Source organism: Scyliorhinus torazame, chromosome 16 (assembly GCF_047496885.1).
Source record: "Scyliorhinus torazame isolate Kashiwa2021f chromosome 16, sScyTor2.1, whole genome shotgun sequence".
In the NCBI taxonomy this organism is placed as follows: domain Eukaryota; kingdom Metazoa; phylum Chordata; class Chondrichthyes; order Carcharhiniformes; family Scyliorhinidae; genus Scyliorhinus; species Scyliorhinus torazame.
In genome coordinates, this window is record NC_092722.1 from 18404868 (window position 1) to 18430279 (window position 25412).

The 25412-nt window shown below is 46.1% G+C and overlaps 1 protein-coding gene across 2 annotated transcripts in view; it reads right to left on the reverse strand.

Annotated features, from left to right (window-relative positions):
- LOC140392612 (uncharacterized) overlaps positions 1–25412 on the reverse strand; it is a 518519-nt gene that overhangs the window by 92990 nt on the left and 400117 nt on the right. For both annotated transcript variants that reach the window (XM_072478033.1, XM_072478034.1), the window contains 3 exons: positions 21991–22113; positions 15116–15283; positions 9369–9500 (listed from right to left, as the gene is read on the reverse strand). In XM_072478033.1, the coding sequence (XP_072334134.1) occupies positions 9369–9500; positions 15116–15283; positions 21991–22113 (423 nt within the window). The remainder of the gene's footprint in view (positions 1–9368; positions 9501–15115; positions 15284–21990; positions 22114–25412) is intronic.

Genomic DNA, 25412 nt, shown 5'->3' on the forward strand with positions numbered 1-25412 from the left:
TTACTGAGTCAGAGGTCATGGGTTGAAGCTTCACTTCAGGACTTGACTGCACAGTCTAGACTTAGTGGTGGACTCTGATAGGCATTAAAGAAACAACAGAAAAATAAATAAAGATCTGCATTTATGTCGTGCTTTTCACAATCTCAGAACATCCTGGATTGTTTTACCGTCAATGAAATGCCTTAGAAGTGTCGTTACTGGTACAATCTCGGAGGTACGGCAAGATCACCCAAACAGGAACGATAATTACCACTTAACCTGTTTTAGTGATGTCAATGTTAACAACGGCACTAGGGAGAATGCCCCCTCTCTTTTCTGAATTTGTACTGTAGAACCTTTAACACCCATCTGGGAAGGCAGACAGGGCCTCGTGTTATCTCACCTAAAAGCGCTGCACTAGGAATGTTAGCTTGAATTTGCTCGAGAGTCTGGAGTGAGACAACGTTCTGACTCAGAGGTGAGAATGCTTCCAACTGAGGCACAGTGACGTTTGGAAAGTAGCAGTGAGTTCTCCAGGATTCCTGGCCAACATTACTGTCTGAATCATTATCACCAAAACCAGATTACCTGGCTGTTCACCTTGTTTCTTTTTACGGGGCCTTGCTGAACATAAAATGACTGCCATGTTTGCTGCTTAACGACAGTCAGGCTCTTCAAAATAACTCTTGTTGTTTCTAATCAGTTCTTCTTCGACCCAATCCAAACACGGATTGATTGAAGGTTTTTGTACCCTCTAAGTGGCTGCAGAATTGCGACCAATTACTGTCCTTTCATTCTGAGGTTAGGTTGTGCTTCCCCTGATATGAAACTTGAGTGACAAAACTCTTTCTTTCATTCATGGACATGGCGTCAAAAAGTGCTCAGATCGATCAGGTGAAGGCCTTACTCTCCAGCAGCATTTTGTGCTCTGGAAAGCAAAGTTCTGGCTCAGTGAAAGTTCTCCCTTTTTCGCATTCTCACTCTCTTTCCTTCTCACTCTTTACATTTCACATTCTCCTTCACTCTCCATCATTCTCTCTCTCATTTCAAGTAACATTGGAAAGTCGGCCAATAGAGGCCAGGTTCGTAACTGGATCTGCGACATATTTTTGGCAGCTTGGTGTGTCGTGTTAGGTACACTGGTCTAACACTGGCTGCAACTGGTTGCAGCTTAGATCAGAAAGATACTCCAGACCTTGAAGTTAGTTCAATCAGGTTTATTGAACTAAAAGTACAGTTAGCACAGTTCTCTGTGAGTTCGACTCTCTGCTACTTAAGTGTGGTTACTCTGTCTGACTGAACCAGACTAGCTCTTAGCCACCTGGTGGTGTGCGATTGTAACAACACCCTTGACTGACTCTCTAGATGTTCATCAGTGGAAAGAGGCGGAGTGTGAGTGCCTCGTGTCTTTTATAGTCAGATCCCACCCCTGAGTTTCCTGCCTGCTTAATGGTCATGTCCTGTTCTCTGTGTCCATTAGCTGCTTGTCTGTATATCATTATGTGTGTGTCCGCATATCATGACATGGTGCAAAGGCAGAAAATAACGTCAAGTTATTTGGATAAGTCATGACAGTTTTATAAGAAATGTTGGCATTTTGCTGCATTTACAAAAGAAGCATTTCAACTCCTTTCAACCCAGCCCCCAAACCACATACATCCTGGACTAAAAACCTGAAATTGATGAGGAGGCACAAATCACAGCAGGACCTACCTCAGTCCCCGGGTAATGAAATAATATAGAGCAGCAGATAACCTGAGCAGGCGAGTCTCAATATTCACAAAGACCCAATACCAGTCTGTGTCCAGTCACTACAACCTCATGGTGCTGAGAATACGACTTAGTCAAAGACACAAAAGCACAGTTTTGGATCAGTGAGTTATAGGATAACTAATAGTTACAGGTAAGATATTCAGGCCTTACACCTATTATTACTAGTTGCATAGATGATCAATGAATTCTTGTGTTACTGCTGGTTATGAGGGGAATCTGAGTGTTACCATTATTATTAGTCACAACAGTGGGAGTTCAATGGGTTAACATTAGTTATTGGTGGAATCAAAGTTCCAACCACCTCTGTTTTTCCCTTTTTAAAATTCATTTTTTATAGGACGTGAGTATCGTTGGCTGGGCCAGCATTTATTTCCCAACTCTAACTGCCCTCCGTCACAGAGGGCATTTCAGAGTCAACCACATTGCTGTGGATCTGAAGTCACATGTAGGCCAGACCAGATAAAAATGGCAGATTTCCTTCCCTAAAAGACCAGATGGGTTTTTACAACAATCGGAAATGGTTCCATGGACTTTTAATTCCAGTTTCTTTTGAATGTAAATTTCACCATCTGCCAGCGTGGGATTCGAACCTAGGTCCCAGAGCATTACCCTGGGTCTCTGGATCATTAGTCCAGTGGCAATACCACTGCGCCACTGCCTTTTCTCAGCTAGTTTTCTTCACCTGCTCATGGGTGGCATCAAGTTCTTGGAACTTCACACACAATAGCTGATGATGTGAAACCGTCAGTAAATGTACTCAGCTTCAGGGAGCCTTTGTGATAAATGTACATATATTGTATTATATGTATTTGGTGCAGTAAGGGTTAAAAGCCTGGATTAGTGTGTTTATGACTACAGTAGTGTTTTAAAACACCCTGGTTTGCAAGACAACCAGGCGTTTTGAAGCCAGAGGTGCAATTGTAGAAGTTTGTAGAAGTTTGGGCTAATGGATTTTTACTTAGATTAAGAGGGTTCCCCATGGAGTAGTTAATTTGAGGCACCGTGTTCAGTTTAGTGAGATGATGTAGTTAATAGGAGGAACCAGGGGTTGAGCAGTCAGGTGGAGGTTTTCAAAGTTTTGGTGTTTGACTGGAAGGTGAGAAGAGAAGGTTTCTGAAGAAATGCAGACAGAGATTCTGCATTATTATGACAGGGTGTCAGGACTTTTTCTTTCAAGCAGACTCAAAAGTTCTCTCTTTCTTAAAATTGAGTTTTCAAAGCATCTCTATTAAGCACGTATTCCTGAGAGCTAACTGTATTTAAAACTGGATTGGGATCTGAGATGGTTTTGTTGTTTGATTGGGAATAAAGATAGCAGTTAAGGGTTATTGTGTCACTGTATTGATTAACATTGTTTAAGGGGTAATTATAAGCTATTTCTGTGTGATGTTAAAGATATTTTAACACTGTGCTAATAATAATGTTTGTTCCATTTCACCATGTCCCTATTTTGTGTGAAATCACTCTTTGAGCGAGGTATGCTTTACTTACAGCCTTACAAATTAAAACAAAATATTAGGGTTTCTGTCCAATATCCTAGCCACTGCTGGAGTCTGGTCTGGGATTTTAATACTTTTCCAGATAAGTATGTCAAGGAACCAACTAGAAAAGTCTATTTTAGATTTAATATTGTGCAATGAGAAAGGCTTCATGAATAACCTTAAAGTAAATGAATCTCTAGAGAATAGTGATCATAATATTATAGAATTTAAATTGTGTTTAAAAGTGATTTATTTAAGTCCAAGATTAATGTTTTAAATCAGAACAAAGCAAACTACACAGATCTAGGGTGTAAGTTGGTTAAAATAAATAGGAAAACTAGATTAAAAGATAGGATGATAAAAAAGCAATGAGAAATATTTAAAGAGTTAATTCATAATTTGCAACAAACGTACATCCCCTAAAAGAATAAAATCTCCAAGAGAAAAGTGATCCTACCATGGCTAATAAGAGAAATTAAGGATAGTGTGTGGGATTTTCCAGCCCCCTACCCTGTGATTTGAGGAGGAAGCCCGCCATTAGCAGGTGGTGGGATCTTCCGGTCCCGCCACTATCAACGGGGTTTCCTGTTTTCACACCCTCCGCCATTGGGGATCCCGCAGGAGGGGGAGGCCACCAGCAGGATCCTGCTGGTGGGACCGGCCGGTAAATCCCACCCGCTATTAGAAAAGGCTTCTAATATTGTGATGAAGCCTGGTGGATTGAGAGGATGTTAGAATTCAGCAAACAATGATCAAGAAATTGATAAAGACTGGGAAAAACAAATGCGAGAATAAAATGGAGAGTCATAAGAACAGATGTAAAAGCTGCTACAGGTGTGTAACTAGGAAGAGATTAGCAAACGTAAATGAGGGTCCTTTAAAGGCAGAGACTGGGTGCACAAGAACACAAGAAATAGGATCAGGAGTAGACCATATTGCCAATCAAGCCTAGGATCAGGACCAGACCATATTGTCAATCAAGCCTAGGATCAGGAGTAGACCATATTGCCAATCAAGCCTAGGATCAGGAGTAGACCATATTGCCAATCAAGCCTAGGATCAGGAGTCAACCATATCGCCAATCAGGACTAGGATCAGGAGTAGACCAAATTGCCAATCAAGCCTAAGATCAGGAGTAGACCATATTGTCAATCAAGCCTAAGATCAGGAGTAGACCATATTGCCAATCAAGCCTAGGATCAGGAGATATCATATCACTAATAAAGCCTCGGATCAGGAGTCGACTATATTGCCAATCAAGCCTAGGATCAGGAGTAGACCATATCGCCAATCAAGCCTAGGATCAGGAGTAGACCATATCACCAATCAAGCCTAGGATCAGGAGTAGATCATATTGCCAATCAAGCCTAGGATCAGGAATAGACCATTTCACTAATCAAGCCTAGGATCAGGACTAGACCATATTGCCAATCAAGCCTAGGATCAGGAGTAGACCATATCGCCAATCAAGCCTAGGATCAGGAGTAGACCATATCACCAATCAAGCCTTGGATCAGGAATAGACCATATCGCCAATTAAGCCTAGGATCAGGAGTAGACCATATTGTCCATCAAGCCTAATATCAGGAGTAGACCATATCGCCAATCAAGCCTAGGATCAGGAGTAGACCATATCGCCAATCAAGCCTAGGATCAGGAGTAGACCATATCACCAATCAAGCCTAGGATCAGGAGTAGACTATATTGCCAATTAAGCCTAGGATCAGGAGCAGACCATATCGCCAATCAAGCCTCGGATCAGGAGTAGACCATATCGCCAATCAAGCCTAGGATCAGGAGTAGACCATATCGCCAATCAAGCCTAGGATCAGGAGTAGACCATATCACCAATCAAGCCTGCTCCACTACTCAATACGATCATGGTTGATCTTGGACTTTAACTTCATTCTGCTGCCTGATATACACATTCCTGAATTCGAGAGATCAAAAGTTTGTCTAGCCCAGCCTTAAATCCTATGCAGGATGGAGTATCCACCACCCCCTGGGGTAGGGAATTCCAAAGATTCCCCATTTTTTGAGTGAAGTAATTTCTCCTCATCTCAGTCCTAAATGATCTGCCCCTTACCTTGCGATTGTGTCCCAGTAGTTAGATTCCCTGGCCAGCGGAAACAATGTTTCACCGTCCGCCCCATCAACCCCCTTCTGAATTTTGTAGATTTCACTCAGATCCGGAGATCTTTACCCAGCCTCTCATCACAGGAAAATCTCCTCATCCCAGGGACAACTGAGTAAACCTTCGCTCTACCACCTCCAATGCAAATATATGCTTTCTTAAATGTGGAGACCACAACTGCACACAGCACTCTAGATGTAGTCTCACTAACACCCCGTACAACTGTAGCAAGACATCTTTATTCCTGTACTCCAAACCCCTTGCAATAAAGGCCAACATGCCATTTAGCATTCTAATTGCTTTCTGCACCTGCATGCTAAGTTTCAGTATTCTGTGTACGAGCACACAAGTCCCTTTGAATATCGACACTTAAAAGTTTCACACATTTTAGAAAATATTGAGCTCCTTTATCCTTACGAAGTCAGTAAATAATTTTACATTTCCCTACATCATACTCCATCTGCCATCCTGTTGCCCACTTGCTTAACCTATCTACATCGCTTTGAAGTCTCTCTGTATCCTCCACACAGCTCAGCTTTCCACCTCGCTTGGTCTCATCAGCAAACATTCATTATTCATAAATCAGATTCATTATTCTCTGTCTCTTCATTTAAGGCATTAATATAGATTGTAAATAGTTGAGGCCCCAGATCTGGGGTGTCATTCTCTGACCCCCCCAGCGGGTCGGAGACTGGCCGTTGGCCGCCGTGAATCCCGCCCCCGCCCCCGCCGAAGTCTCCGGTTCCGGAGATTCGGCGGGGGCGGGAATCGGTCCGCGCCGGTTGGCGGGCCCCCCCCCGCTCGATTCTCCGGCCCGGATGGGCCGAAGTCCCGCCGATAAATTGCCTGTCCCGCCGGCGTAAATTAGAGTACCTATTTACCGGCAGGACAAGGCGGCGTGGGCGGGCTCCGGGGTCCTGGGGGGGGCCGCGGGGCGATCCGGCCCCGGAGGGTGCCCCCACGGTGGCCTGGCCCGCGATTGGGGACCACCGATCCGCGGGCAGGCCTGTGCCTTGGGGGCACTCTTTCCCTTCCGCCTCCGCCACGGTCTCCACCATGGCGGAGGCGGAAGAGACTCTCCCCACTGCGCATGCGCGGGAAACTGTCAGCGGCCGCTGACGCTCCAGCGCATGCGCCGCCCCGACATGTCATTTCCGCGCCAGCTGGCGGGGCAACAAAGGCCGTTTCCGCCAGCTGGCGGGGCAGAAATCCCTCCGGCGCCGGCCTAGCCCCTCAATGTTGTGGCTCGGCCCCCAAAGATGCGGAGCATTCCGCACCTTTGGGGCGGCGCGATGCCCGTCTGATTGGCGCCCTTTTGGGCGCCAGTCGGCGGACATCGCGCCGTTTGGGGAGAATTTCGCCCCAGATCCTTGCAGCACTCTACTATTCACTGGCTGGCAACTTAAAAAAGCCCTGTTTATGCCCACTCTCCGCTTTCTATCCATTAACCAATGCTAAAATATTACCCTGAACTCCATTAGCTCATATATTGCCTATTAACCTTTAGTCTAATTCCAAATTAACCTTACTCAATTCCCCCCTCATACCTATGTAATTATCTTTGTTTAAGTTTAATTTTCCTGTTTGTGATTCGAGTACGTCACTTTCAAACGACATTACTAACTAACGCTAGTTCATTACATAGTTCTAGATCTAAGATAACTTTATCGCTGGTCAGTTCCAGCACAAATTGCTCCAAGAAACCGTCACACAAGCACCTTACAAACTCATGTTCCAGTTAAAGTGGGCGGTAGTTAGAGGGGAGATTAATCTGGATCATTCTGGAGAATTGGCAGGACCCCGGCGGGGCCGCACATCCACCAGTCCAACTCTAACCAGACTGTTCCAGCCCAATTTCTGTAATTCGGTGATGCAGAGGTCACACCCTAAGGAATTGCTGCTCCCACGTACAGCCTGATGAGTACCTTCTTGTAGTGGATTGTCTGCCGGTGCCATCTCAGCTGTGTGAGTCGAAGTCGGCGGATTGGGGTGAAAGCGGATTGAAAGGGGATCGAGAGCAGGGCCAGTATTTGTGGAGGTCAGAAACAAGGCAAGCTGAGGCCAAGAGGCTGAGAATCGGGAACTGGGACTTCTCTGAGTGAGTGGGGGCTGAGTTGGGAGGGAGGACATATGAGTGTGCGCAATAGTAATTAAAATGTGTCTTTAAAGATTGTCAATGTCCTTACGGCTCCCGAATGTCTGAAAATAATCATATGCAGCTCTAAGGTTCATAAAGTTTGGCAATCCCTGTCTATTTAATAGAAATCGCTTGCTACAATTAATTGACAACTCCATCATCATCAGACCATGGACTAGCAGGATGGTAGAAGGTGAACTAGGTGTTCATAGTCTTTTAAAAACATATTTTTATTGAAATGTTTTCATTATAATTCATTCAAAATAATATAAAATAATTAATTCAAGTTACAATGCATAAAGAACACAATCAACAATCAAGAATCCAAATTAATTTAACCCCTCCAACGTTAAACTAAACCCCTTAACAACTGACTAACTCTTTAAAACAGGAAAGGAATGGCTGCCATTTTAGGTAGAACCCAATCGTGGACCACCCGGAGAGCAAGATAACAAAAGCTGGATCTGTCCAGGCAAAAAGGTACCATCCCCAGATGGGCTCCCCTCCCCAGGGGGTTAAGCAGGAAGTATTCGCTCTTCTCCAAATTCAACTCATACCCAGAGAAGGAGGACCTCGGTCTTTTATGTGTAGCAATTCCTACATTCCTCTGAAGAGTAACAGGCTGGTATTTCCAGTGTCTACAAGTGACTCACATATCCCAATGGCTGCGGCTGATATGTTTATTCTCGCACAAAAATAGCATCTACTGTACAGTAAATTAGTTGTGGAATTCTAGCTGCAGGGCATGTGCCTGTCGTGAGTCTGTGGTGGAATGAATTATCCCTCACTTCCAACATCTTTGCACCAAAGTGATTGCTTGCTGAGTCTCTTGTAAACTGCATTCCTCCCCTTGACCATTTAAACAGCCGGCTGCCCAATTTAACTTCTTTAAAGTAATGCAGGCATTTCATTTTAAAGAAAAAATGTAATAAAAAGAATGAAGTCCCCTGATGGTCCTGTGAGAGTTATGAGCCTCGCCGATCTGGATGGTCCAATGTTCAATCTTAGTATTTGGAAAGAGTTAACTAATCTCACTCAGGGCGGCATTACGGATACGAGAATTGGTTTGAGGGCCTTGAAAGTAGGGGGGGAAGGGGTGGAAATTAGTCAGGAATTCCACACCTATTGCAATCCAGTGATATTTGCTGGAAACTGCACTTGTGGATGTCACGTAAAGACAGGTTTGGCATTTATTTCCATTTTATTCTATGATTCAACCTTGCCTTTTTCAGGTCTCTGTCGCTCTTTCCAAAGTGACCACCTAAAGATTCCGATGGCTGGGGCTGGCTTAACCTTTGGTTTTCCCTATGGAAAAGCATCTTTCCTCCACAATGTGAGAAATTCCAATCGTGACCTCACATACCTAGGGCAGCACGGTAGCATAGTGGGTAGCACTGTTGCTTCACAGCGCCAGGGTCCCAGGTTCGATTCCTGGCTTGGGTCACTGTCTGTGCAGAGTCTACACGTTCTCCCCGTGTCTGCGTGGGGTTTCCTCCGGGTGCTCCGTGTTTCCTCCCACAAGTCCCGAAAGACATGCTGTTCTGTGAATTGGACATTCTGAATTCTCTCTCCGTGTACCCGAACAGGCACCGGAATGTGGCGACCAGGGGATTTCACAGTAACTTCATTGCAGTGTTAATGTAAGCCTACTTGCGACAATAATTCTTATTATTGCATGTGACAGTCACACATCATTGCAAGCCCTGCTGAGACTGCTTTGACCTGAATCTTTCCCAAGGATCTTTTTCTGATAGTGCCACACAAAAGGTTCATTTGTAGCTCCCATGTTTATGAACTGACAAGGTCCACGCATGGTTCAACAACATACTTTAATACAAATGTTCCGAGTTTAAAATTTACTTACTTTGGTTACACAAGATCCCTGTCCAGCCTTCTGGACAAATACATCCATCTCGAGCCTCATTGCAAACGCCACCATTCTTACAGTCCTCACAGATCAAGCTGCAGTCATGTCCAAAGGTACCATCCCAGCACACTGCAAACAATATCCATATAGTTATACGAACAGATCCAATGTAGAATTTCAGTGGGATATTATATCATTGTAGTATCCTCCAAGTCCAATACAGAATTCCACCAGGATACTATGGTAACCTGCTATATCCGAACTATTGGTCTCCCCAAAATCACTCCATGAATATGTTACCCCTCCTAAATCATGACCATCCTCTCATCCATTCAGAACCACTCCAGAACTAACTTCTTGCCCTTACTACATAATCTTCTCATTCTCCCTCCAAATGAAATGCTGGGCGGGATTCTCTCAGCCCAGGCTGGGCCGGAGAATTGCCGGGACGGGCGCGTACGCACGAGGCTGCCCCGCGCCGGTCCGCCAATTCTCCGGAAAGCAGGATGGGCCAAGCAGCCACGCAAAAAAATCCAAGTCCCGTCGGCGCCATTCACACCTGCTCTCACCCGGCGGGACCTCGGCGTTAATGGATCTGGGGGCGGCCTGGTGGGGGAGGGAGGGGGTCCGAATCCGGGGGGGTGGGGGGGAGCCTCCGCTGTGGCCTGGCCTGCGATCGGGCCTACCATTCAGCGGGCCGGCCTCTCGGGCTGGGGGTTTCTTCTGTCCCGCGCCGGCCCCTGCAGCCCTACGCCATGTTGCATCGGGGCCGGCGCGGAGAAGCGAGCCACCGTGCATGCGCGGCAATCGCGCCGATCCCACTGGGGATGCTCGCGTTGGCGCCGGTCCCACTGCGCATGCGCAGACCCGTGGCACCTATCTGACGCCAGGATCAGCAGCTGGAGCGGCGCGGGTCGCTCCAGTGCCGTGCTGGCCCCCTGTAGGGGGTCAGAATCGCTTCTCCTGAGGCCATGTTGACGCCACCGAGAAACGCGACGGCGTTTACGACGGCGTCAACGCTTAGCCTTAGGATCAGAGAATCCCGCCCCCTGTCTCACTATCCATCAAAAACCATCTGTCTGCCCTTCTCAAACTAAGCAATGACCATCTCACAACCCCGCCAAAACCGCTTCATCAATAATTACTGATCTCTTTAATCCCATTCTAATTCTATCTCCATATCCCTCCGTTACCATCTCACTCAGTGGAAACCAACTGCCCCCCGCCCCAAGCATCTCCTACCCTTTAACACCATCCCCCAACCCTTTCAAAGCTGTTCAAAAGTCATATTTCCTCCTCTTTCCCTTTCTTCAATCCGGAAAGTTAAGCCACGTGGAGTCTAAAAATCAGTTACTTTTTTGTTTCTGCTAATCAATAGAAGAATATAATCTGTTCTTTGTGAGGAGTTCACTGATTTGGTTGCAGGTTCTTATACCAAACACCCATATATCAGACTAACAAACACAATTGCAATACACAGAAGCTCAATTACAAACATACAATTGTGCTATATCCTATCCTAAACGCATCAAGGCAAAGTTCTGCATACTTAAGATAATCAAACACAGATTGCAGTGCCGGCTATGAAGGAGTAGGTCGCACATTTCGTGGCTCCCGCTCGGGTCGGACCTTTGGACCTTTCCCCCGATTTTTTACCGGACTTGATTTGGATAATTGATGGTAGAGGCAATTGTTGATTGGATTCCCACATTGGTGCATGGAGAGGCAGACTAGAAGTGCTCGCAAAGGAAGAAACAGACGAACAGAGAAGACTTGGGTTGAATCTGCAGCGGGGGAAAGCATGGCGGATGACCGGAGTCCTGGCTTGTCGACCCAACGGTCAACGGAGCAGCTAATGCAATTTATCCAGGAGGGCTTCGCCAAGCAGAAGCAAGAATGCTTGGACCCGATTAAAGAATCTGAGACTATTCTACCCACCTCAAACACCACCCGCTTATTAATCAGGATCGCGACCCCTCTAGTCTTCGAGTCCAGCCCTGAGTGAAAAACCTGTCTGACCCATCCCTTCCTTAATCTGATCTGATCAGCTTCTCTAAGGTGCGTCTCCTGTAGCATTACCATGTCCGCCTTTAGTCCCCTCAGATGCGTGAACACGCGTGCCTTCTTACCCGGCCCTCTTAGCCCTCTTACATTCCAGGTGATCAGCCTAGTTGGGAGGCTCATCACCCACCCCCCCCTTCGCTGATCAACCATCGCCTTTCTTGGGCCAGTCTCCAGCCCGCGCCCCACACCTACACCGGCCTGCCCTCAGGCAGCCTCCGCCCCCGACCTCCTTTCTGTCCCTCAGCAACAGTCCCTCCATCTGTTCTATAAAATGTTCTCTGGGATATTCGGGCCGCTGTTGATAAGGACATTCAATGAGGCTAGTGAGCATGGGGTGCTTCCCCCGACGATGTCACAGGTCACAATCTCATTGATCCTGAAGCGGGACAAGGACCTGGAGCTATGTGGGTTCTGTAGGCCGATATCCCTAATGAATGTGGACGCCAAACTGCTGGCCAAAATCTTGTCCTCTAGGATTGAGGATTGTGTTCCGGATGTTATTGGGGAGGACCAGACGGGATTTGTTAAGGGAAGGCAGTTGGTGGCCAATGTAAGAAGGTTGTTAAATGTGATCATGATGCTCCCGGAAGGTAGGGAGATGGAGGTAGTGGTCGCAATGGACACAGAGAAGGCTTTTGATCAGGTAGAATGAAAATATCTGTGGGAGGTACTGGGACGGTTCGGATTTGGGCGGGGCTTTATCAGGGTCCTGTTGCGAGTGTACGGACGAATAGGACAACATCGGACTATTTTAGGCTGCATCGGGGGACAAGACAGGGGTGCCCCCTCTCCCCACTGTTGCTCACATTAGCCATAGAGCCACTGGCAATTGCACTGAGAGCCTCAAGGGGCTGGAAGGGGTTGGTCCGGGGGTGGTGAAGCACAGAGTCTCACTTTATGCAGACAACCTGCTCCTGTATGTATCGGACCCATTAGAGGGATGGAAGAAATTATGTGGATTTGGGGGAATTCGGCCGGTTTTCAGGGTATAAACTAAATATGGGGAAAAGTGAGATGTTTGGGGTCCAGGCAGGAGAGGCGACTGGGGGAACTGCCGTTTTGAGTGGTAGGGGGAAGCTTTAGGTACCTAGGCATCCAGGTGACGCGGGAATGGAACGGCTGCACAAGCTAAATCTGGCCCGACTAGTAGACCAAATGAAGTATGATTTTCGGAGATAGGACGCGCTCCCGTTATCACTAGCTCTGGGAGCGTGTAGACAGTGAAAATGACGTCAGAAATGAGATTTCTGTTTGTGTTTCAGAGTCTCCCCGTCTTTATTCCGCGGTCCTTTTTTAACGGGTCAATAAGGTAATCACTGGCTTTGTATGGGCGGGCAAGGCCTCGCGAGTAAAAAAGGGGATACTTGAGTGGAGCCGGGGGGAGGGCGGGCTGGCACTGCCGAACTTCAGTAATTGCTAACGGGCGGCGAACATAGCCATGATCAGGAAGTGGGTGGTGGGGGGAGGGTCGGTATGGGAGCGTATGGAGGCGGCTTCATGCAAGGACACCAGCTTGGGGGCGTTGATAACGGCACCTCTGCCGTTCCCGCCGGCACGGTACTCCACCAGCCCCGTGGTGGTGGCGGCCCTGAGGGTCTGGGGGCAATGGAGGAGGCAGGTGGGAGCAGAGGCAGCATCGGTGTGGTCTCCAATCTGTAATAATCACCAGTTTGCCCGGGAAGGATGGATGAAGGGTTTCGGAGATGGCAAAGAGCAGGGATTGAGAGGATGGGGGGTATGTTTATAGATGGGAGCTTTCCTAGCCTGAGGGAGCTGGAGGAGAAATTTGGATTGGCGAGGGGAAACAGATTTATGTACCTGCAGGTACAGGACTTCTTACGCAGGCAGGTTTCAACCTTCCCGCTCCTACCACCAAGGGGGATACAGGACAGGGTAGTTTCTAGAGTGTGGGTGGGAGAAGGGAGGTTCTCTGATATTTACAAGGAACTCATGGGGTCAGAGGAGATGCAGACTGAGGAGCTGAAGCGCAAGTGGGAAGAGGAGTTAGGAGGAGAGATAGAGGATGGTCTCTGGGCGGACGCGTTGAGTAGAGTCAATGCGTCCACAACATGTGCCAAGCTCAGCCTGATACAATTCAAGGTCCTTCACCGGGCTCACATGACAGTGGCCGGATGAGCAGGTTCTTTGGGGTAGAAGATAGGTGCGCAAGGTGTGCGGGAGGGCCAGCCCAAACATGCCCAAAGCTGAGGGGATTCTGGCAGGGGTTTACCGATGTCATGTCCTTGGTGTTAGAAACAAGGGTGGCACCGAGTGGCGATTTCCGGAGTGTCGGTAGATCCGGGAATCCAGGAGGAGAAAGAGGCAGACGTTGTGGCCTTTGCTTCCCTGGTAGCCTGGAGACGGATATTATTAGCTTGGAGGGACTCAAAGCCCCCGAAGTCGGAGACCTGGCTATCGGACATGGCTAGCTTTCTCTGTTTGGAGAAAATCAAGATCACTTTGAGAGGGTCACTGTTAGGGTTCGCACGGAGGTTGCAGCCGTTTGTCGACTTCTTTGCAGAAAATTAACCATCAGCAGAAGTGGGGCCGGGGGGGGGGGCTGGGGGTTAGATTAGTTTAAATTAGGGGATAGCAAAGGTGGGACCTGTAAGGGAGGGAGTCAGCTTTTGCACTATGTTTATAAATCCATGTACATTGTTTATTTTGTTGTGGTTGTAAAACCATAAATACCTCAATAAAATGTTTATTAAAAAAAGATAATCGACCACCTCAAACCCATATCCCCATGTGCATTTGCGTTTAACTTTTCCACACTGTGAAATATGAATCCCCAAATTTCTATTGTTGTTCAGCAAAACACACACACCATACCCCATTTGCCAGATTTTAGCCCATTCACTTGACCTATCTGTATCCCTTGCAGTCTCCTTATGTCATCTTTACAACTTACTTTCCTAACTATCTTTGTATGATCAGCAAATTTACCAACCATTCCTTCAGTCCCTTCATCCCAGTCATTCATATAAATTGTAAAAGGTGGAGATCCTAGCACTGGTCCCTGCAGCAGACTACTTGTTACAACTTGCCCACTAGAAATGAGCTATTTATGCCTGCTCTCTGTTCCCTGTTAGCTAGCCAATTTTCTGTCCATGCCAATATGTTACCTACCACACCAGGAGCTTTTATTTTCTGCTATAACTTTAATGTGGCACCTTGTCAAATACCTTCTGAAACTCTAAGTATAGTACATCCACTATTTCCCCATTATTCACAGCACATGCTACTTCTTCAAAGAACTCCAATCACTCTCAGAAAATCATGTTGATTTTGTCTAATTACTGTGCCCTGTTATAACATCTTTCATAATAGCTTTTCACATTTTCCTAATGACAGGTGTTAAGTTAAGTTTCCTGCTTACTGTCTCCCTTGCTTTATGAATAAAGGAGTGCATTCACTATTTTCCCATCTAATGGAAACTTCCCCAAATCTAGGGAATTTGGGGAAATTAAAACCAATGCATCACCTATATCACTCGCCACTTCTTTTAAGACCTTAGTTTGATGTCCATCAGGACTCGGGGACTTGTCAACCCACAACTCTTAATGGTCTTTAAGTGGTTCATTCAAGAATTACTATCACAGTAAAAAAACACTGAAACCCCCAAGCCATGTAGAACTGAGAAGGTTACAAAGAATTAATTGCACTGACGACAGTCTCACCAAAGCTTTGCGACAGGGTGAATTCCCCTCGTGCTTCATCTTCCCCGCCTTCTTCATTCTCGTCATCAAACAATTGGGTTAGTTCCTCTCCATGGTAGAATGTCACCTCGGGAAGGTGTCTTCCAAAACCAGGCCGGCCATTCAGCGCCTCCACTGGGTCCTCTAGAGCTGAAAAGGAGGAAAGAATCAAGCCGCGCAGAATCAAGAGATTCATTTCAGAGTTACCCTGTCAATCACCATCCCAGCCATCTCCAGATGGCACAAAATCTAACCTTTCACCTGGCTTGGATTTCACGTTGACTGAACCCTGATCATTTCAACTTAGTGTTGCCAAAGAAAACAAAGAGCGTTCCAGGATTCTCAGCTCGATCGCTCCCGCAAAGAACTTTCAATAAAAAACAAAAGACTCTCGAGGGTAAAATATAGAAATAACGTTAGACGATTTATGCAAAAATAATTAATATTTTACACATGGCATGGACTATTGCAGTCAACTTTACTCCCAAAGTTCAGAAAATCCTACATGCTATTCTCACAACTCTGAATCACTTTCTATGTCAAACATGAAAACAGTTCTGTCTTGAATGTGTCACCACTATTCTCCAGCACAATCCCTCTTGCAAATAACCATTACCCACTATATAAAGCAGTTAAAGCTGTTCACTTTGCTTCTACTGAGTTTGAATGCAAGACACTTTGTAATGTCTGTGATTATGTTAATGTTGAACATATTACTGAAGTTCCATTCATCAAGACCCCTTGTCACTGCAGTTAGATTACCCACTTGAAAGAATTTTAGAATAGCGATTCCCCCCTTTAAGACAGAGTTCTGATGATGCCCGACTCATCCTTGCACCAGCTTAGATCCCTTATTTTGTGTTGGGGCAAAAAACGTCGACATGGTCAAGAGGGAATTTACCAGTGAAAGGTGGAGAACGTGGGTGGCGAGAAGACCCATGGAAGGACCATAAAGGAGCAAAGACCTCCAAAATTATAAGAGAAGTCCCCTCAAAGGCTTTGGCCGAGACCAGAGCTTTCAGCAGTGAAGTGACAGGGAGCGACAAGAAGAAGGGAAGTGCATATCACTACCAGCAATTACTTGACAGATTGTGATCAAGGATGACTGCGTCATTCATTAAAAATGGCACATGGGTTAGATTAAAGGCATTTCCTACACCGACGCCAGGTGCTGAGATTGTAGGCAGATGTGTCAGGAAAATAGAGGGAAGCATGCTGGTATGGCACCCCGATGTATCCCCACTACTGGGAAACTTTCCCAGGGTCAGGCTGTTAACAGGGTCGGCTGACCACTCCATCGAGGTGGGCTGCCAATTAGGCAGGTTAAGGCTTCAATTAGGGATGATTTTGCATCATCACTAGAACTTTTCCACGTGTGGAGCCACCCCCCAAGGCATGCAGAGACTGCCAACTTATTGGAGGCAGCTTCCTTGTGGCAGGCCTGGGTTATCGGAGTTGGAGGCCCCATGACCCAATGACAGGACTGTGTGGGTGATTGGCTGCGTCCAGTCCTCCAAAGAAGTTTTTCCTCTTTCCTGGTGTCTGTACCAGCTTCTGGAGTCTTTAGTGTAGCTCTTTTGTGTTGGCCGGCAAGAGTGTTTCCAAGTCAAAGCATCCTCTTGGCCTCCTGCACCTCACGTCAGCAGCACTCATCTCTCCTGGTGTGCTGTCGAGGCTCCAAAGCTGCCAGCCCTCCTCTTGGGCCTGCAGCACCAGGACATGCCTGCTGTCCTTAATAGGACACTGAGTGCAGAGGCAGACAAATAGGAGGTCACCTCCTAGAAGCTTGCGTCGCCAATGTCTCTGCAAAGCATGGAGGAAAATTCCATCCCAAGTGTCAATAAACGTGAATGTATCCAATCTTGAGCACCACTGATTCAGAAATGGTCCAAGGCCATATGGCATGTCTTTCTCACATTCCAAGCAATTTAATCTATTCACAGCTGATTTTAACTGGGATCTCACTCCATATGGAAATGTTTCCAGTATTGTTTTTTAAATTCTGCTTCTGTCCCAGGAGAGTTTTGGCTATCTCCCAGTGTTAATCCCTAGCAAATAAAAGTTGATGTGAAGCATGCGAATGGTGGTTAGGGTTGGTCAATTTTATGTGTTGGAGTCCACAATGTATAACCACAGACAGGCTCTTCAGAATGACAAACATATCTTCAAATAATTCAAATAATAAAGGAAACATGTTCTTGCTATCCATATCCTGGTTAAGCATTTATTCTCTTTCCATTGTCCTTAAAAGCATGCCTTAAATATTTGAGTCATAATAGACTTCAGCTTCCCCCGTTCTTGGAATTCGACAAAATGTCTAATTGCGACAAACTGCTGAGGGACTGACAAGAGAAGCAGCTGGACCGAGTTTTATTTCTGTGCGTACTGCTTATTCGGCAGCTTCACTTTGGCAAAGAGTTTTGCCTGAAGTTGAGAGAGCCATTTCAGTCAAACAAATAACCTTAATTCCATTAATATTCGGCAGGATCTGAAATGACAGATCGAGTAAAAAGAGGAACATGCGAAGCTGTGCTGGCGATAGTCTTGTACTCTGCAGTCAAACGCCCCAGCCAAAAACAACTGGAGTCGAGAGAGAGATTAAAAAAATACCCAACACAGCAGAGGTACAGGGCTGAAAACCGATGAGGACAGCGAGGTTAATAGAACTACGGGTAATAGGGAAGAGAAACCTCCCACAGGGATTACATATGGAAATAATACGTTGTTCTCTTGTTTAATAAAAGTTACATTGAGGTAGAGATTGCTTAGCAAACAGATTTGATTGAAATGTGAGCTCCACTCAGCAATGTTGCCGCTGAAGCAGGGCAAGGTGTGAGAGCACTTGAGCTGGGTTTGGAGGTAAAGGTAAGAAAGAGAATTGGTATTTACACAGCATTTTCACATCTCCAGATTGTCCCAAATCACCAATGGACGACTTTTTGAAATAAAGTCAATATTTGTAGTAATCCTCATGAGGACCAGGGGTGATCGCTGATTGATCTCCCTGTGGGATTCATAGCTTACGCATTGCCCGATGAGAGGGTGGAGATCCGCCCAGCTGGAGTTTGTAAGCAGGAACTTTAAATGTAGCTCCCAGACCCGGGCCAGCAGTTCCCGATAGTCCTGGGCTGCGACTTCTGTTTTGTGCGCCGTGGTAGCGGCTTTATCTTCAGTTTAAAATAAACCCGTTTGGACTTTCACTCTGCTGCTTCTGGAATTATTACATTGGCGACGAGGATCACGAACGGGATTCTGAACAGCCGTTTCAAAACTCCCAACGACAACTCTGGTCAGAAACAAAGCATCAACTCTTTCTTCAAGAGTTAGGGGGGGGGGGGGGGGGGTTGTGTTGTGAATATAAAATGGGGCATGTAGGTTGGTATGGTGGGCTTGGTATTTATAATGAGAATTGTATAATGTTTAATGTGTGTTGTGTTTTGCTTCTAAAATGGAAAATGTCCTTAATAAAATATTTTTTTAAATAAACAAAAGCGAAAAGAAAAACCCGGAAATGCACTTGTTTGGGAAGCTTAAGCCTTATGATGCAAATGTGGAGGACTGGCCCCAGAAAGCCAAATGTATGCTCTACTTCTTCCGTATCAACAGCATAGAAGGGAATGTCCCGAAAGACGTGCTGTTAGGTGAATTGAACATTCTGAATTCTCCCACTGCGTACCCGAACTGGTGTCGGAGTGTGGCGATTAGGGGATCTTCACAGTAACTTCATTGCAGTGTTAATGTAAGCCTACTTGTGATAATAATAAAAATTATTATATCCTTTTGACAGCATGCAGGGAGGGCCCTGACATTCCGCATTATTAATAGTTTAACTTATCCTGCAGCTCTGACACTATGAGCTTGTGGATCTAGTAAAGAACTATTATAACCCAAATCCGTAATCCTCCAACATTCAACATGACTGAGAGGACCCCTGGAGAACCCGTGACAGAATTCCTGGCTAGATTAAGAAAGCTGACCATATACTGCGGGTTTGGCGCATTCCTGATCAAGATGCTACATGAGCGACTCGTGTGTGGGATCAATAATGTCGCGATAAGAAAAATTTGTTGGCAGAGCCCACCGGAGACCTCAAAAGGGCAATAAAATTAGCACTATCCTTGGAGAAAGCTGAGAAAGAGACCCAAGAACTCCAAGCGATCCAGGTTCGGGTGGGGTGGGGCTTCTTACAGAAAAGCCAACATTCCCAGCAAAGGCTCCAACGTGCCTCACCCACCCCCAACTCAACATGCAACCAGGACATACTCGCATCTCAAAAGATGGCCGGATAACTCTACACGTACCAGGGAAGCCTACCCGGATAACTACAAGTATCAGCCGCACGGCTGCTGTACATGTGTCCAAAAGACACAACCCAGGCTGCCAGAATTAGCAGTACACGTGCCATGCAGGCCAGAATCCAAAACCCACAGGAGAAACAGCTGTCTCCAAGCCCTGCCTGCCTACTGTCCTGCTGCCGCCCTCCATCCTACCCCGGACTGGTTGCCACAGCCTGTGTGCCACACACAGGACCCACAGCACACTAGAGCTACGGTCCCAACAGGTGCCCACCCCCCTCATCACCCAGCCCCATCCATGGGCCCTGCCCGCATGCCGTCAAGCATGTGGCCCACAGTTTATTATTGCAAGCCTACACTGTTCGAAATAAAAGGCATTTATGGATGTAGCTTAGATAATGTTCCTCTCACTGACAGGAGACAATAAAGCCATTCGACCTCACAGGACCAAGATCATCCTGGTTTTGTTGACCCTGCTCTCTTAGATTTCTTCAGAGCAGCTTTGAATTCAAAGAATCTACCCAGCCTGCCGCCTCATCTAAAGTCCATTGATACACACCCTGTCGGATCAACTAAGCCTCCCGGTCTGATTTGCTTAGCTGTTCAATATATAACATTCAGCAATCGGGGAAGCGAACAGCACAGACATTCTGAGTGAGGAAGGGATTTCATGAGCACCCACTGTAATTTCAGCAAAAACCCTTGAGGAGGCGGTGCCATTAGTGGTTGATGCTTTTTTTCCTGGCTTTTCCCTCATCTCCCGCTGAAATTATGGTGGGAATTTATGACAAGCCCCACTAGTGACCAAGCTTTCTGCTGCATGGTGGGGGTACAGAGTGTGGTTAGATGCAGGGCAAAGCTCCCCTTACCTCAGTACACCACAGCATAGCTCCCTCTACAGTAGCAATGTGGCAATTTTCCCATACCAGCTTTCCTTTGGTATGTTTGAGTGACTTTGCCATTTTAAGCCAACTTAGTATTGTGCTACAGGTCCATACAATCCTTGGTGCAGAATGAGGCCAGTTGACCCATCAAATCTGCACCCACCCTCCAAAGGAGCACTCCCCCTCGGTCAATTCTCTGCCCTATTCCCAGAACATCTAACCTACAGATCTTTGCATGTTAAAGGGTAATTTAGCATGGCCAATCCACCTAATTTTGGACTGTGGGAGGAAACCAGAGCACCCGGAGGAAACCCACGCAGAAACGGAGAGAGCGTACAGAATCCACACAGGCAGTCACCCACAGCTGGAATCGAACCCGGGTCCCCGGTGCTGTGAGGCAGCAGTGCTAACCACTGTGCCAGGGTGCTGTCCCAAGAACACAAGGACCAGGATTGAGATTCAGCACCCTGATTCAGATCTCGATGTATCCAATTCTGACCTTTTGCTCATCCCTGATTGTTAATCACTTCATCATTGGCAGCTGTGCCTTCAACTGCCAACGTTCTAAACTCTGGAATTCCCACCTTAATCCTCTTTACCTCACTCCTTCTTTCAGGCACTTTGTCACCTTTCTTGGAGAGTCTGAAATTTCACACAGGCTTCGTGTCCCTGATTCAGAACCAAAGGGGATCCTGAACCCACGTTTGCCAGTAGCTCAGCTGAAGGTGTAATCTTTAAGGAGGCCTCCTTATTGGCTGCCGCTGTACATGCCATCGATGGGCTCCCAATGCTACAGAGCCAATAAGAGGGTGATAGGTCTGAGTTTCCTCACTGGGAGAGGTGGATGCTGCGGAGCTAGGTTCAACACCACAAGGGCACTTTCAGAAGCATAAATTTCAATGAACAATTCTGAAAGTCAATGCTAGTTGGCCCCTCGGAGCAGAGGGCCAACCTCTCCAGAGAAATTGTTTGGGCCATGGGTATGGCCTTTCCTGTCCATGTCCTATCGTTAGGGGACAGAGTCACTGGCCCTGAAGCCCTCCCTCTCTGCTGCAGGTAGTCCCCCTGCATTCAGCTGGTGGCCTCTGCATGCGGCGGCGGGGGGGGGCGGGGGGTGCATTTTCCCTTGGTTCAAAATGCTGGCGTGGCTGCACAATTGCTCCTAAATAGAATCCTAACTATCATAATTGGCAGTCCATCTCCATGGAGCGGGCATCTGGTTCATTTTTCATTTCACCCCTAGGAAGTGGGAATGCATCAGGGAGCAGTCCCAATGTGGCCCCCCACTATTTTACCATTCCCCTTCCTCCCATCCCCAAGCCTGACATCATTGGGCCAGGAAACGCTATCCCGCTATCCCTTTATGTAACTCGATGTCGCACGTTGTCTGTAAAGCACTCTGAAAAGTTTCCCTATGTTAAAGACGCATTACAAATTGTTGTTGTTGGAAATCTTGTAGCAATAGTTTAACATCCATTTTGGATCTTCACATGGCCAGACTGGGCTTGGACAGAAATCACTGTCTCATTGAATAGTCAGCGTCTATCCCACTTCACCTGCCTTTGGCAAGCTTCCTAATACATCTCAAGGTGACCTGGGCTTTGCAAACTGGAACGTTGGTGGTTCTGCAAATGTGAAATCCTATCTGAGAAACTGTCCATGCCAGACTGAAACATACGTGCACAGCTCTTCCGATCTTCCTCCAGCTTGTGCCCAATATTGCAGAAACACTGGAAGGATCCAGCTGTGTTGTGGCAGGTGTGCTCGCAGATGTCATTTTCTGCGATGCATTCATCAACATCTGAAAAGAAAATGCAAAGAAACGTCGGCGTGGATATCAGAAAAGCTTCCACTCATCACTCGACTAATCTCAAAGCTCTCATTGGAGTAAGAAAGAATCAGCTGCAATGGAAGTGAATATTGATGCACTTCATCAAGACTAAACTAAACTGCCTGAATTATATCAAATGGTCAGCTTGGTATATCAGTCTTTCCTCTTTCTTAAAATCTTCAGGCGTTTTTTTTAATCACTAATCATCACTTTTTGATTTATCTTGTCTGGGATATGGGCCATGACTCATAATTCTTCATCTCGGCAGAACATATTGTGATGGAGTGCACTCAGGGTGGCTTCCCTTCTTGTGAAATAATTCCTCCATCACTGGTGTGACATTCTATACTCATCCATGATCTGGGATAAAGAATCCCACTTGAATTAAATTAGCTGTTTTTCTCCCATTGCAAAACTGTTCGGTAATATCGAAGGATAAAAGCAAATTACTGCGGATGCTGGAATCTGAAACCAAAGAGAAAATGTTAGGAAATCTCAGCAGGTCTGGCAGCATCTGTAATTCATATACCACATTATTTAAACGTTTCGAGTCCAAATGACCCTTTGTCAAAGCTCCATCGGAGACGAAGACAGTCACTGAGGAAAGAAATATGGCTGTGGAAGCGAGTCTTGGTAATACCTTGTCCAACACTAAGAGAGAAATGGAAAGCAGTGAAGGTGGATAGTGGGGGAGGGCCACACGGAAATCCTGTCGGAGAGAAGAGCAGTACTTCTTCAGGATAGGCATTCCTGGAAAGCTAATGTTGGACAAAGGGTCATCTGGACTCGAAACGTTAGCTCTTTTCTCTCCCTACAGATGCTGCCAGACCTGCTGAGATTTTTCAGCATTTTCTCTTTGGTAATATCGAAGGATGGTTCAGATTCATTATGAATCTTACGAGATTGTAATACCAACAGAATGTGCTGGAAATACTCAGCAGATCAGGCAGCAGCTGTGGAGAGAGAAACAGAGTTTCAGGATGAAGAACTTAACAGAACTGTTTTGACGATAAATCACTGACCTGAAGCATAGCTCAGAACAGGATGCTGCCGTCAAGCCAAAAAGGCAATCTTCCTATCACACGAATGAGTAATGTGGTATATGAATTTCAGTGCCAGTGTGATTTAGGCCGTACACCCGAACGATTGGTGGATTGTATCATACATCTTGTCACTTCCACTGTTTGCAACGGGCAAGATACATACCATACCCAACCAGCCCAGGCCTTCACAGTAACTTCATTGCAGTGTTAATGTGAGCGTACTTGTGACACTAATAAAGATTATTATTAAAACTCAAAACACAGTGCCCAACATTAAATGTGATCCCACGATTGGACAACATTTGCTAAATAATCCTCAGTGTGCTAAGAATTACTCTAACAACCAATTTAAGACTGTCAGTTGGGGTCACGGTGTGGCATATTTACCTGTACCGGAAGTGTATATATAAATATATGTGTATATATATAGGACCCTGCTCTTTGCAGACAGAAATAACATATAGACACATTGCACCTTTTCCAGCTAAACAAAATAAATGACAGCCATTTGCTGTTTCACTCCCCAGGGAAATGGCTTGACCAATCAGATTCAAGTAGCCTAGTTTAAATTTCAAACAATGCTTGGCAGTTAACTGTCAGTCACCATCAACTAGTACATTCTCCATGCCAACACCTCTACAAATCAGAGTCCACTTTCCAACCAATCAGCACTCTCTCCACATACGGTATAAATTTGTTGTTTCTCCTCACATTGGCATTCTTGCAAATGGTCCGGATGAGTACAAAACAAAAAAGCTGTGACAAAGGATTTCAGCAATATTAAGGTTCTGTATTACCAAATATCTATTTTTGGGCATTCTATCTTATTTCAGGGGCGTCATTCTCCGCCGGCGGGAGTCTCCGTTTTGCCGGCGCCCGGGGGTTTCCCGACGGTGTGGGGCTGCCCCACAATGGGAAACCCCATTGACCGGCCGGTGTTACGGAGACTCCCGCCGGCCGGTCGGGGCAGAAATGTGGCGGGGCGGGTAGGAGAATTTCGCCCCAGATTTCCAACATACTTAGTATTTTGCTTTTGTATTCATTGAATTTCAAACAGGTACAGATCCATTATCAACCTTCGCCTGAGTGTGTTTTAATATGTTCAGGGTGTTCCTGGGAATTAGTCAATATTTGCTCGGGTTCCCATGAACTTGCCAATAGTTAGAGGGAGTTTCTGGGAAGGTACCAATATTTGGAGGAGATTCCTGGGAAGGTGCCAATATTTGGAGGGAGTTGAGCGAAGATGTCAATATTTTTAGGAGGTTCCTTGGAATGTGCCAACCGTGTCTATATTTGTGAGGGGATGCGGTGGGTCCACTAGGGTTGCCAACTGTGATTAAATGTATTTCAGGAGGTTTCATCACATGACTTGCCCTGATGCTCCATCAGCCACTACATCCATCCTTGCGATGCCTTCTTACACCAATTGGAAAGCAAATAGACTCATTACCATTATAATTGAATAAAGCTCAACTGTCAGCCAAACAGCCATCCCCCCCCCCGACACAGCCCCATTTTCAATATTTTTATACCTGGTGAAGTGAAATTTTCAAAGAGAATTTAAAGAAACAATCTTTTTAAATGTCCCAATAATTTTTCTCCAGGTTTGCACACAGCATTATCCTGGAGAATGACCTTCAATCCCTGGACACTCCAGGCCAATCCTGGAGGGTTGGCAACCCTAAGGCCTAACAAAAGATTTGACAACCCGTGTTCTCATAAAACGTTAATAACTCAATCCATTTCATCCAGGAACACCTGTGGCTCATTGGACTAATAAGGCCGTGAACCATTGGGAATAGTCACTCTCCTCACAGCACTACCTCGACTATTGCCTAGTTTAGTTAAAGAAGGAAGAATGTGTGATGGAGACTGCTCATAGGAAACGCAACAAATTCTAAAAATAATGACCAAAACCTCTAAAGGGTTAAAAAGGAAATAATTTCACATGAAATAAATCTGAGTTTGTCTCAAATCTGACTAAAATTAAAGCACACAAAACTTTCACATTACCCTGGGACTTGGGAAAGTACACGCATCATTTCAAAGTAAATTTGGTGCAGGATTTCCAATTACCGAGTCCAAGGACAGGGAAAGAAATCCCTTACCTCTGTAAGTCCCTCCAGTTGGAACTGATTTTGGTGCAGGCACAGCAGCTGGAACCTGCTGTCTCATTAACATTCACATCAACAATTTCTCAAATGCTCGCACAGCTGATTGTAAAAG